The sequence below is a fragment of the Acomys minous genome, assembly GCF_964271855.1.
Source record: "Acomys minous genome assembly, chromosome: 14".
In the NCBI taxonomy this organism is placed as follows: domain Eukaryota; kingdom Metazoa; phylum Chordata; class Mammalia; order Rodentia; family Muridae; genus Acomys; species Acomys minous.
In genome coordinates, this window is record NC_140496.1 from 44,532,932 (window position 1) to 44,547,215 (window position 14,284).

The 14,284-nt window shown below is 46.4% G+C and overlaps 1 protein-coding gene and 1 long non-coding RNA gene across 3 annotated transcripts in view; one reads left to right on the top strand and one right to left on the bottom strand.

The window, feature by feature from the left end:
* RNF150 (ring finger protein 150) overlaps positions 1-1,950 on the bottom strand; it is a gene marked incomplete at its 5' end in the record, with an annotated part of 225,643 nt that extends 223,693 nt beyond the window's left edge. For both annotated transcript variants that reach the window (XM_084757912.1, XM_084757911.1), the window contains one exon: positions 1,470-1,950. In XM_084757912.1, coding sequence (XP_084614038.1) covers positions 1,470-1,950 — 481 coding nt within the window. The remainder of the gene's footprint in view (positions 1-1,469) is intronic.
* Positions 1,951-2,135: 185 nt separating this feature from the next.
* On the top strand, positions 2,136-11,542 carry LOC311583928. The gene is made up of 2 exons (XR_014774719.1): positions 2,136-2,273; positions 4,800-11,542. It is a non-coding gene; the product is annotated as an uncharacterized lncRNA (long non-coding RNA).
* The last annotated feature ends 2,742 nt before the right edge of the window (positions 11,543-14,284 follow it).

Sequence of the window (14,284 nt, forward strand, 5' to 3'; positions counted from 1 at the left end):
TCCTTGGATACCAAGTTTAAGCACTGGACCTTTGACTATGGGCTCAGGGCACAGTCCCCCTCCCCTTCCCCGAGTGTGGTTGAGCTCCAGGAAACACTGCAAATGCCTCTGACATGCAGGGTCTGAACTTATCTGGGAAGGTAAGGGCCTCCCTCTCTTTTTGAAAAATGTTGTTGTTTTCTGGCTTGCTGTTGTTGTTTTTTCATGCCTCTGACATTTTGCCTCTCCATCTGTTTGCCAGAAAGTTGACAAACGCCCTTGACTTTAACAGCTGGTGTTGATTACTCAGGGCAAATTAATTGTATATTTCACTAATAGGCGATAGGAGCTCTTGAAAGGGCAACCCGACTCTAAAGAAAACACATATACACACATGGCCAATGGATAGTCCATCTCAGTTTGTTTATCAAAAATCTGGCCTTTAATTGCAATAATAGTTTTGATTGGAGTACTGGGCTCAGAAAAACACTACTGTCATTTCTCTCACTTCTTGCTCCCTACCGCCTGCAGGAGCTGGGTCTCAAAAAACCCTGAGGGAAAAAAAGATCCACTTCTCAGTTACCTCTGTAGAAGCTTAAGCTCAAGGCTGGCAGTTTCCTAAGACCAGCGGCTTGTGCTAGCAAATGGAAACGACACAGCCTTGCTACTCCTCTCTCCAAAGCACTGCTTATGGACGGTGTTGAATTTGGGGGCAATGGTGGTTATTTCTACCTAGTCCTGGCCCCTGGGATCACCGACAAAGCTTTCTTCAGCGCAGTTCTCAGCATATCAAAACCAGGCTGGCAAAGGGCAACACAACAGTGGAAAGAAAGTAATTCTAACTTTATGGTTATTTTTGGCTTGTTGGGCATGGCAGTTATTCAGCCCTGCTCCTGTCAGTCAATTTCTCTAGATGACTAGCCCCGGCAGAGCTGGTACCTTGAATATTATTTATGGTCAGCATAAGCGGGAAGGAGCTCCTGAGAAGGCGGGCTGAAAGCTGACGTTGTGAGAGCAGTTTGCAGGTGGTCAGCTGCAGGCAGGTAACTTGACCTGCCTCTTGACACACAAACACCTGCACCAGGTTAAGTAGACCTGATGAACACAGGGAAACACAGCAGGGAATTATCAGATCTTTCCGGTTCTAAGCAGGTGCTGGGGCGGGTCACTAACAAGAATAATATCTTAGCTTTGTCTCCCCAACCTCACTTTCCAAATTCTCCTGGAAGAAGTCACTCCACCACTGTGAACCCTCTCTCGAACCAAACTCTGATATTCCCAAACATACTGAAGCCTCTCCTGCTGGTAACCTCCTTCTTGTCCCCAAGCGACGCACAACAAAACTTAATAGGTTAGTACATAAGAGACAGGTCTCTGGTGCTGCACAGACTTTCCAGGCGAAGGTACCCAGGAGGCGGTGCTAGATCTCTCTGGACAGTTCTCGGGCTCCCCTCCCCCCACATCCTCCAGGCACCCCTGGGGTTGCTCACCTGCGTGGGGCATGGTGATAGTTTCGTTGGTGTTGGAGCCCACATTGAAGATGACCACGGCCGAGGCGTTCTGCAGGAACGCGTTCCGGATCTTATCCCTGTAGGTGCAGTTGCCCTTGGGGATGAGGGCTATCCAATGCTTGCCGTGGGCCGGCGCGGCGAACTTGGTGTTGGGGTCGCACGCCAGGCGGTCGTGGACCGAACTGGCCATAACCACCTCGCCGCGCGCGTCCTGCTTGGGCGAGTGCTCGCCATATCGCCCGCACTCGCTCTTCTCCGTGTGCAGCTCGGCGCCGCCACCGCCGCCTGCCACCGCCGGCCCCGGCTCGGGCTCGGCATAGGTGATGTTCACGAAGGCTGTGTACCATTCCTCCTTCTCCGCCACTGTGAAGTCCAGGCAGAGCAGATGCACGAAACAAAAGGAAAGCAGCCATGTTGAGAGAGCCAGACTGCGGCACGCTTGGATGAGAGACGTTGCCATCTCTTTTCTCCGGGATCCCCTCCCCAGCCCCTGCGCCCTCCTTCCGCTCCGTCCTTCCTTCCCTAGCCCGGGCCAACCCCGGGTCGCTGCTTTGGTCCTTCTGTCGCTGCAGCTCACTCTCGGGACGGCAGAGCCCCGGCTGGGACGCGCAGCCGCTGCAGAGACTGGATCCCGGGCGAGCGGGAGAAACCGGCCCTGTCCCCTTTCAGCCGACGCGCGGCGCTGGCATCGGGCTTTCCGAGTGATCGCGGAGCAGACGCGGAGCGGGCGCCGCGCGCTTGCGGGGGAGTCCGGCTGCCAAACGTCCAGCTCCTTTGCCCTGCGTATCCTTTTCTCATAGAGGTGGCTGGGGTCCTGGGGTTTGGAGAGGGTGGCAGCTCTGCTTGTTGCGGCCGGGCGGGGTGGGGACGGGTTGCTCGAGGTCTCGGGTGCTGAGGCTTTCGGTCCCGCGGCAGCTCCGGCTACGTATAGGTTCCCTAGAGCGGTGGGCGCTGAGCCTCTGGCCGGACCTGGTGGCTACGCCCAGGACACTCACTTGTCTAGGGAGGAGGCGGTACGGGGCAGATGGGATGGGGGAGAGCGTGAGGAGAGGGGTGTATGTGTGTGTGCCTGTATATGTTTGTGTGTGTATGTGTGAGTGTGTAATGTGTGCGTGCAAGGAGGAGCTTAGTATGATGTCAAAGCTCCTGGGCTCTCCCCTTGCCGCGCTCATTCTGACTCGACTCCTGAGCATCAGCGACCTCTGCTGGGCCTCAAATTCAGTCCTCGGTTAGTTTGAGGCAAAAAAAAAAAAAAAAAAAAAAAAAAAAAAAAAAAAAAGAAGACCTTCGGGCCTTTGAATTGGGAACAATTGTGGGAGTCTTAAATACAGCAAAGTGCGCAGGTACCTCTCTTCAACAGCCTCTCCGCTTGCTGGAAGATGTGCAGAGGGTTCTCTGATATTCGTCCCAGGGCTGGTTGGTCATGAGGCCCCATTCCCTGGCAGATCTGACTATCTAGGACAATGGCTGTCAGAATCCCATTTTAAAACCAAGACTGATTGGCTCTCATGCAGGAAAGTTTTACACTTATTAGGTCAGGGGTGGGGTCCCTGGTGATGCACACTTTCCTGGTTTAGGGACCAGTCTGTGACGTGGGTAGGAGAGACGTCTTTCCTTTCCTCTGGAAGCCAACATGTGGCGTTTGTTTTCTTAGAGAAGCAGACCTCCCCTCATACCCTATAAAACTCCGAATGAGACATTTTGCCACTGTGTTCACTTTAGTACCCATGACCTACGATAGAGGATTCGCCGAGTCAGCAGGCAAGGCCTGTTTGGGTTATTGTGTTAAGTTGTGTTCTCCAGCTGTACCCAGAAATTAAAACAAAGCAGCAAAGAAAGTTTCCTTCGAGTCTAATAGCAGAATTCTTTCGTTTCCATATCTTCATATACTGGGAATATAGACTTTCTACTTATTTATTTGTATGACAGTTCTTAATCATTTATATAATCTTTCCCACATGGTTCTCTTTCAAAGGACCAATTGCTCAATTCGTTTAAAAAAAAAAGTCCACTTTCCCCCAGGACCTTAACATGTGTACAGCATCACGCCTACCTACGGTCACGTTCTCTTTCTCTGGGCAGCCATATAGACAGCTGATGGCTCCTGGGGTAGCACAGAGAACTCCGGCTGTAGACACACCAGCAACAGGCACTAGAGCCAGGTAGAGGAATGTGTGCCTATGGCGTTTGATGTGTTGGGCTTGTATGTGTTTCTCTCTTATTCTGTGTAGAAAACAGGTAATTAGAGCAATGCTTTCTATATAGTGCCTCACGCCGAGGCAGTGGAAGTGGCTGCTGGCTCCTGAGCCGCGTGGGATCTGGGGAAAGAGTCCCTTGGCTACAAACCCCCCCCCCCCCCCCCCCGGCAGATTGTGTCTGAGTGCTTTACAAAGCTCGATGCACCCTGCATCTCTCTACCTCCTGGCGTTTTCCGCCAGCCACAAGACTTGAAGCCGTGTCATTAAGAATATACTAGCACTTTCTTTCTTTTAATTTCCCTCAGAAAAAGGTAGGGCAGAGGAGGTAGCCAGGTCGGGAAGGCAGCTCAGACCAAGAGACTGCCAAATTAGGGCCATCCAGCAAATAAGTGAAACAGTAAGATATGGGTCAAGTTGTTTGTTTGTTTGTTTTTACAGTGGGTAGCAGAATTCGCAAATAGAGAAGGCTTTAAAGACTCCTGAAGTTTTGGATTAGGCTAAAGTGAATTTGGAATCACTTTTAAACCCTATTGTCTGTGTCTTTACACGTGTGAGTGCGTGGATAAGGCAGCAATGCACACTCATCGTTCCTTCTGATCAGAGCCTGGAAGCGAAGGATTCACCACATGGCCCAAAGCCCTGCTTTCTGCACGCCATCTTCCCTTATGAAGAACCAGGGGTTGAGTCTGGAGCTGGGTCTGAGGAAGTCCAAAGTAATGCTGAAAGTTCAACTAGGGATGTGCTCCAAAAGCATGATTAGGAGGGTGTCACAAGCACACACAATCAGGTTGGAAAGGGCTCTCAGCCAAACCCAGGACAATTCTGGGCATTAAAAAATGAAGATAGTAATTGATTGAATGAATGAATAACCAACATGCTAATATAAAGAGGTGATGAGGTAAAGATCGTAGGATGAAGGATCTGTACTTCTGAATGGTGTGCGTGCCTGCTCATGGGGGGGGGTCAATGTTTGGGTGGGAGTCATGGGTGGATAACAAAGCTGGAGTGGGTACTGATACTAAGCTGGGTGTTAGCCAGGTGTCTTCTGAAAAACACTGGTTCACAAAGGGACAGGTGGTTATTGACGAGAACCTTGACAGACTCAAAACAGACTGAGTGTTCATCAGCCATGGAACGAATCGCAGCGTGCTGCGCATCCTGACGAGATGCAAACCGAGAAGCCACCGCAGCATTTTGACACAATGTACACATCCCAAGTGTGCACATCAGGAGACATGAAATGCACTCCGGGTCGAGCCTATGAAAGGAAAGGTCTGTGTAACACGCTCAAGCTAACAGCTCCAACTCGAAGAGACTCCGTTGTCATGACTAGATCCGGCAAACGATTCCGGCTAGGCTCCTGGAGTAGATGAAAACTGGGAGACACTTGAATGAGCTCTGTGGACTGGGCAGTGTGTTTACAAATTGGTTTCCTGGTTTGGAGGTTTACGTTGCAGTTTTGTAAAGTATGTCCGAGGTATTTAGTAGTAATGAGACGGCCTCGTCTGCAACTTGCTCTTATATGGCTCTGGGAAAATAATTAACTAGAAACTCTTGGTTTCCACCAGGAGGCTTTCAGGGCACCCGGAATTCAGCTCATGATCTCGATAAGCACTAACAAGCTCCCCTCCTTGTGCTAACCATTGTTCTCCACACTTGACTCCTCACTTCGCCAGTGGGGATGACTTGGACCATTGAGCCGGTGGCTCCTTGGAAGAGGAGAGAAACCCTTCTTGCATCCTCCTCCCAAATCGCAGTATGTTCATCTGTTATTGTACAGCTTTCCAGACTTGGAGCAGACGACTGGTCTGGAGCAAAGCAAGATTCTTGCATACGTGGCGGAATGGGAGGAAACAATTCTAAAGTTCTAGGTTGTGTCGCGTTAAACAACACCTGTTACAAAGGGAAAAGGATCAGTAGATCAGAAAAGGGCGATTGACTTTGCACAAGGTGCTGTTTTAATTGTTCAGCGTCAACGGCTCCAACAAGACCGTGTCTAACTATAGTGCCCAAAGAGCAAAGGATTTGAATGGCCTTTGGGGACCAGTTGTTGGTAACAGAAAGAAGGAGACGCAGGGACATTAGCACAGACAGCATGGTGTCTGCTGTGCTCAGAAAGGACAGCGAACTCTCCAAGGGTAGGGAGGGATGGGAGAGGTAGACAGTGAAAGGGTGGGATCAGAGCGATGGGGGGCGGGGAGTGTGGCCTCACAGTTTGATCTGGGAGAATTCCTGGAAGATTTCTGGACAGGAAAGTGTGGTGTTACATGAGGGCATGAAAGGTCCAGTCTGGCGGTGCTGGAAGGAGTGTAAAAGCAAGGAGAGCACTTAAGGGGCTATAGAAATAACCGCGGGGACTCGCTAGGAGTGTGCTGGGAAAGCGGCGGTACATACCGAGGGCGATTGACCCAATGTGCTTTGGAGCCGGATCAGTTACTGCTCTCTGATGCATTTGATGCAGCTGGAAAAGAAACACAGATGTCAGGAAGATGAGCAAGATCACAAGAGGAACTTAAGCATCAAGGCTGTCATGACTATTTTAAAGCCAGCTACCTTCGGATGAGTCCACCGTGCCAGTGCCATTTGTTGTGTCCTGCCCTAGAGATAGTCCCCTTTGGTCAGTCCTCCATATTTACACGGAGGGTAGATTCAGTGCTTGGGGGACGAGAGACGAAATTTTTGGCAACAGACAAATCCCTATTAGAACCTCAGGCATCATGCAGGCAACTTTAACTGTACTGAAACACATATTTCCTATTAAAACAAGAGGGGAAAACACTTTCTACTACTTGAAAACTTCTAAAGGACAGTGTGCCTTAGACACACAGAAGTGTGAGGGGGACATATGGGAGGGGTCAGGGGAAGAAGTGGGGGTTGGGGTGAAGGAGACCTTTAAAAAAAAAAACACTCCCAAACTACAAAATGCCAATTTGCTTACAATGTGTACAGATGACCTACTTATAATGAGCTTGTTGCCCTATAAGCCTGTTAAGATGGAAAGTCATTTGCTACACCTGGCCTAACTGAGCTTTCCGCAGTACACTACCGAATATGCACACTTCAGCGCTGACCCTAAGCTGTAGCTCACTGTGATCTCACTTCCGGGAGCTCATGTTGTGGCTCCTAGCCTGAGGGGACCTGGGATTCAAAATACCAAGTACAATAACGCACAATACCATTGTTCTTAGCCATAAAGCAAAAACTTTGGAAATCAGACCACCCTAAGTTGTCCCCTTGGGAGACGGTCACCTCTGTCTGTCAGGAGCTAGGCTCTTCTGGATGCTCAGACAAATTTGATATGATCCTGTCCAAGAAAGACTTACCATCAGATGTAATAAATCAAATGAATGACGAATGCCTCTTTGTCAGATCTAAAAACCTACGTATCAGAATAACACAGGGAGGTCTCTGAGGACTGCAGGGTAGACAGGGGCCTGTTGCTCTAAGCATGTATATAAACTTTCTTGCTTACTGTTAAGGAAGCTCTTGTCACCCCATTACACACAAGAGGTGGTAGCAGGGACTAAAAACTGGATTAGCTTCCCTGACATCATACAGCTGGTTTGTCCCTGAGCAAGGCTTTCCCGCTGGAAATCTGGCTCCAGGCTGCCGCTTTAAGACAGTGCAGTTACTCCCGTAGCCTCTTAGCTCTGATGTTTGCCATCTTGTTTCTTAATTTGACTCTGAGATTTGTACCTTCACTTTCTTTGCCTCTGGCTAATTCTCTTGGGTCTCATTTTCTCTTTCATGGTCCGGGTTTCTTTCCACCAAGGGTGGGCAGCTTTGCTGCTCTGACACCACATGCTCCACAGACAAGAGTATAAAACTGCCAGAGTCCGGCAACTCCTTTGACTTCGGATGCAAGCACACTGTATACAAATGGGGGAACGCCAGAAAGGTTCTTTTGGAGCGTGCATGAAACTAAAGCTATGCATGGCTTCCTCCTTTGATCTTTTACTGACTTCTCAAATTTCAGAACAGTAGACCTGCTAAAAAATTTTTTTTAATTTATTTTTTTTTTACTGCTCTAACTTATCAAATGACTTCTTTCTGTTACAGTCCTTACCAAACTGTGGACATTTCATTTGGGCTTCTTCCCTCTTATCATTAACCAGAAACTTCCCAAATGACTTCATGTCACAGATATGTTTTGAGAGACTGGGTACAGAAAGTAAACTGAGGACAATTCATTTGGGGCTTAAGCCAAAACCAACAGGAATGTCTTTGCTATTATGCAACATTTTCCCTTTTCTATAAAATTTTTCACATGGTTGTACTTTCATTATTCATTATTTCATTATTATTATTATTATTATTATTATTATTATCATTATTATTGTGTTCTAAGTCACTACTTTTCATTGTGTATGCTTAAAAACTGCCTGTTTCTCCTGTGTTCTTTTTAGGACCAGCTTGTCCTCTTACACTAGAAAGCTAGGATGGGGGATGGGGGCATGTGCATGAGTCAAGACACTCAACGTTTTACACACTGACCAGGCATGACAGCTGTTGAAGTTGCTTCTTCAGACTCATTGTCAGAATTGCCAGTGGGGAAAGAATCCAGGCCCTCTCTCTGCCCCTTCTATTTATTTGGCTGCTCAGGACGTGTTTCTCCGAAATAGTTTTTCTTTTACCGTGAATTCTCATCCCAGAACTGATAAAGAGATATGGAATACAATCAAGGGAGAGAGAGTCTTCCACTGGAAACGTGGGTGTCAGAGTTTTAATCCCAGCTCTATGCCTGATTTGCTATGTAGGTCAAGATGGCAGCTAGACTAATCACTCCTTAGGTACACTTTGCAGTCGGTACTAATCCCTAAACTTTTACCGAGCTGCACTCGCCCACAGTTGGTCTCATGTCAATAGCCTTGATAAATTTTTGTCACCTGATTTGGTCACTGCATGATAAGGCCACAGGGAGTGGGGGAGGAAGGGGAGGAGGAGGGCTGGGGGGGGGGGAATTACATTTGGTTATTATTTCCCCAAAGCCTTTACAAGCTTTCACAGAGTAAGCGAGATACCAAGCTCCCCAATCACCTGCCAAAACCAGTTTCTTCTTGCTTCAGTTAGTTTGTTTGTATCTCTCTGTAATTATTGGGTTGAACCCAAGACCTCACACATGCTATGAAGGTTCCCCTCCCCCCAACACCTCCGATGCAGGGTCAGTTTCTGTGAAGCATGGAGCAATTGCAATCCTAGGAATTGATGGTGTTTCTAACTCTTTCTAAAGTTAACATTTGCTCTCTCCATCAGGTCACTCATAGCAACTGTATCTTTATTCTGTTCCTGTTGCTGATGTTTGGATGACAGACAGTAAGGGCAATTTCCTTCCATCCATCACTGTTATTACTCAGGCCTGACTCACTCTGAAATCAAAATGGATCTTCAGAGCTTACTTGGAATTTGTGGCAGAGGAAAGCATCCACTGACCCCATTGATACAAGAACAGATTTCCTCTCTCTGGAGAAGCTTTCCTGTTTCACTGGGTACATGGACTGAAAGAAACTATGAGAAATATATCCCAGTGTGGTAGTTTGAATGTAACTGGCCTCATATGCCCATAGGGAGTGGGACCATTAGGAGTTGTGGCCTTGTTGGAGGAGGTGTGGCCTTGTTGGAGGAGGTGTGGCCTTTTTGGAGGAGGTGTGGCCTTGTTGGAGGAGGTGTGGCCTTGTTGGAGGAGGTGTGGCCTTGTTGGAGGAGGTGTGGCCTTGTTGGAGGAGGTGTGGCCTTGTTGGAGGAATTGTGTCACTGTGGGGGCAGGCTTTGGAACACAGTCCCTTTCTGCTACCTGTGGACCAAGATGTAGAACTCTTGGCTCCTCCACCACCATGTCTGCCTGCACGCTGCCATGCTTCCCACCATGGTGATAATAGACTAAACCTCTGAACTGTAAGCCAACCCCAATGAAAGATTTTTATAAGAGTTGCCGTGGTCATGATGTCTCTTCACAGTTATAGAAGCCTTAACTATGACACCCAGCAAGGCTGGGAGGTCATCCAATCAGTTCCCCTAGGGAAAGCATTGGAATGGTAAAAAAAAGATGGGCAGCTTCATTATTATTATTATTATTATTGTTGTTGTTGTTGTTGTTGTTGTTGTTGTTGTCGTCGTCGTCGTCGTCGTCGATGGCACAACTGAACACATCAATTTTACTTTAGACATAAGGCAGGTAGACTTTATGCTGGCAACCTCAGGGAACTCTAGTAGGTTCAAACTTCCCACATGCTTTTGCCCATTCATGGCTCTTGTGACATCTTCACTTATAAAGAGTATATAAACTATCCTTATAGCAGTCTGCATCATGTAGTAAGTGACACCATTACCATTCATGTTCTCAAGTTTTGGGTCCTTTTGTTTTTTTCTCTCATACGCAAGAGCCCCTGCCCTACTTCCAAATAGCTAATCAAGCAATTGGTTATTCAGTCTCCATAATAGAGGCCATATTTCCCAGCAGTCTTCTGAATGGACTGTGGGCTTTTTTTTCCCCATGAGTATACACACTGCAATTAACACAAATTCCTTAAAATCTAAGTCCCTAACCACTTAGTGAGGTCCATATATGGCTTACATTCCCTGCCTGCTGAGAGACTGTGTCCCCTAAAGGCATTCATGTATATCAATAAACAACCAAGCAGACCAGGTCTAGACTGAAATATAGTTACGGTCATTTAAGAGAGTGCCTTCATATTGTATCTGGCCTATACTCAAACCACAATTAGTATGAGCATCTGAAAGGGAACACGATACTGTTTTGGGGCATCCACCAGAGAAGATGGCTCAGAGTAGGTTTAAGGCAATAGAAAGTCTTTATTATCTGGCCAGTGACTACACTGGTTATTTTGGATCCCACTGTAGCCCTGAGCCTTTCTCAGGGTGAGCTTTTAAGTAAAAAAAAAAAAAAATGTCCTGGGTTGACGTACTTCACTTAACAAGAACAGTTGGCCAGAGCAGAACTATAGAAGCCAAAAAGCAAGGATAGTACATTTAGAGACTTTCCCACAACTATGGACTTTGATGGATCAGGTCTTTGTTTTAGTTTTGGCAGGAGGTGCTGTCTCCATGCTGAGTTTACAACCTGAAGGGTACTTCCGCCATGGAGTCAGGTGTGCTAAGGTCTGAGGCCCTGTTATAGTAGAATGTAAGACAATAAAAATATTTTAAAAATGAAATTAGCTAAAAGAAAAAGAAAGAAAATGTGGCTATCACATATTTACCTACTATTTTTCTTCTTAAGGGATGAATTTGTTCAGAATTTCCTAATTGAGCTTAAAGCAATATATATAGGATTAAACAAGGTTTTTGTTTGTTTCATGAGAAAGAAAGGAGATACTTTGCGTTTTCACTATATATTTAGTTTTTCTTACAATGGATTGGAATATAATGGAGTAGAAAAGTTTCTTATAATGGATTAAAAATACAAAGTCATAAATATCTTTATAACATTCATCATGATCTGTTATATTAATATAACAATGTCTCTAAGAATACTTTTACAAAAAGCACAATCACACATGCATAGATATTTTGACATTAGGGTCATCTGGGAAGACAGAACATCAGTTGAAAAAAATGGCTTCATCAGGTTGCCCCGTGGCTACGCTTGTGGGCGTTTTCTTGATTGAAGGTTGATGCAGAAGGGGCCAGCCTACTTGGGGTGATGCTGTCCATGGGCAGGTGGCCCAGGGCTGCATAAGTGAGCAGACTGGGTAAGGCACTGGGGGTGCGAGTTAGTAAGCTCCATGACCCCTCTATATTTCCCACCTCGTGGTTCATGCCTTGAGGTCGTGTCCTGACTTTTCATCGTGATGGGCTGAAATCTGTAAGATGAAATAAAACCCTTTTGCTCCCTGAGTTGCTTCTGATTTTGGTGTTTGTCCCAGCACAGGAAAGCAAACTGCAAAATTTATAAAGTTCAATGGAGAATATTTGGAAACAATTCCACAGAAACTGGGCCTGATGGTGTAGGCCAGTAATCCCAGTTGCTCTGGAGGCTGCTTCAGGGGGACATGCCTGCACTTCCGAGGGATTATAAACTCTTTCTGGGCAACTTAGTGAGGTCCTATCTCTAGATGACAAAGAAACAAATGTGTATTGAATACGTAATTACGTACCCAGGGATCTCTCAACGACAGAGTGCTTGCTTAGCATGTGTGGGGGCCCTAGATTTGATCTCTAGGCTTGCGAAAACCATAAAAGAAAAAGCGATAAAGGCATTTCTGTGGCGCATCTACCATCAAGTTAAAACATCCCCTAAATAGGCTAAAGCTCACTTGTCTAAAGTGTACAGAACAGTGGCCTCTTCGGAGAAAGCATCCAGCAAACAGCAGCTGTCAGTCTTATAGCTAACGCCACGTCTCCTGTTAGTGCCCTGTCTAATCCACACCATTAAATGAGGACCTTAAAGAAGGATGAAGAGCTGTCAGACGGGAGCTACACCCATGCTGTCAAAGTGAACACTTGGCAAGGATCCGCACCATAAGGCTTCACAGTTAGGTAACAGGAACATGAACCTGTGTGTATCTGCATGTGCGTCCGTTTGTGTGTATCTTTCTCTCTTCATGATACAGAAGTCATTGTGAGATAATTTAAAAATATAAAGGCAAATATACATTTGTGACTGACTTAGAGTGTATAGCTGGATAGACTGCGGAGTTCTAGACATTTCTCTTTATTAGTCAATTCCCATCTTATTACCTCAGATTTACTGGGGCTGAAGGCTGTGGGAAGTTGAGGCATTTCAGTTAGACAATGATCTTATGCTTTAGAGTACTATAAACAAATATTCCTGACCTGAGTCACTTGTTAGGTTCCTCTGGGAGGTCTTCTTTTCCTGTATAGTACCTGCTGAGACTGGGCTCAGCTGGTCTGGGGACCTGAGGTGACAGACAAGGTCTCATGACGTAGCCCTGGCTGACCTGGAAGTTTTGAGGTAGACCAGGCTAGCCTTGGTCTCACAGAGCTCCAGCTGCCGCTGTTTACCAAGGGCTGCAATTAAATGTGTGCACTGTCATGCCTCAAAGTGACAATCCTAAAAATCAATGCAGGACTTCTAATATACGGGCAGGATGAGTGTCGCTTTATGTGTGTGTCTCTGTGGCCGACCACTTGGTTTTACCCAGCATCACTCATCAGAGTTTCACCCCTGTGGAAAACCGATTCTCCCCCTCTGAGCAGCCATTGATCGCCTATGGCTCTTCATCTAGGGGTAAGGCCTTGTAAAATGTCCCACGTATATGTTGGCATATGAATCGGTATTGTCGTTGTGAAGGTATTGTTCAGGTAACCAAACTTATTGAGACTTCATGGGTGCGACGTCTCTCATGTCTAAAAGGCACTATCTCGTAGCAAGTGTCCTGGCCCTCTGGCTTTACAATCATTCTGTCTCCAGTTCTGCGATGTTCTCTGAGTCTTTGATGTAGGAGTTATGCTACGGATGTACCAATAGGCAACGGACAGCTGCGATCGCTTATTCTCTGCATTTTGATGAGTTGTGTATCTCTGAAATGGCCCCATCTGCTGTGAAAAGAAGTTTCATTGATTAGGAGCGAGAGGTGCGCTTATCTGTAGAGAAGTATTTAGGATATAATTAGGAGCGATATTGATTAAGTAGAATGGTATTGGGAGGCTCTCCTCTAGGTTAGCTGACCTCTTCAGACACAGGTGGTTGGCTAGGTTTATTGTTCTATGCATAAATTCCAAAATGTAAGTACATCTATCGTGCTATTGGGGTTGCCTTGCCAGGCGGGTCACTGCTGTTTCACTGGCTTTGTGGCTGTGCAGGGCTGTTGATGGCTTTTCTCCTTTGGCATCTTCCATATCACCTTCAGAGTCTATGAGGCTTAGCTCTCAGGGCGGAGGCCTCCAGGGAAGTTTCAGATCGATTCATCTGAAGTGAGCAGTGTCTTCAGTATTGGGTATTTTGTCAACAGAGGGCTCTTGGGAGATGGGTAGTCAGGGGAGCACTTGCCCTGCAAGTGTAAGGACCAGAGTTTGGATGCCTCAGACACACAGAAGATGCTCGGTGGATACAGGAGACCCCCTTAGTTCAAGCCTCTGGAGGTTGAGACAGGATCTCCAGTTCAAGCTGGCTACTGAGACTAGCCATAGCTGTAAGTTCTGAGTTTGATTGAAAGACCCTGACGCAGTGAATAAGTGGAAGAATGACCTAGAATGTTTCAAAACACCAACCTTGTGTGTGACCACACACCTCCCCCTGACACATATAAGCGCACACACACACACACACACACACACACACACACACACACACACATGCATGCATACACATGGAAATAGAAAAAAAAAAGCCACCAACAACAATGAATATAGTGATAGCAATGCCCAAACCAACCAGCTCTCATAATTAGCTAAATAACTTCCTAACTTTACCAAAATCAGATGTTATATAAGTTTTACCGGAAAGTAAAAGTGTAAACATTATTTAGCTGCAAAATATCATTATGATGAGAGAAAATACCCACTGGCCTATGACAAATAAAATAAAATGACTTAGAAATAGTTTCAATTAAGTTTAATATGATTAAAACTGGAATTGCAAAATTTGCCTAGATATGGAGCAGAGAATAGAGGAAC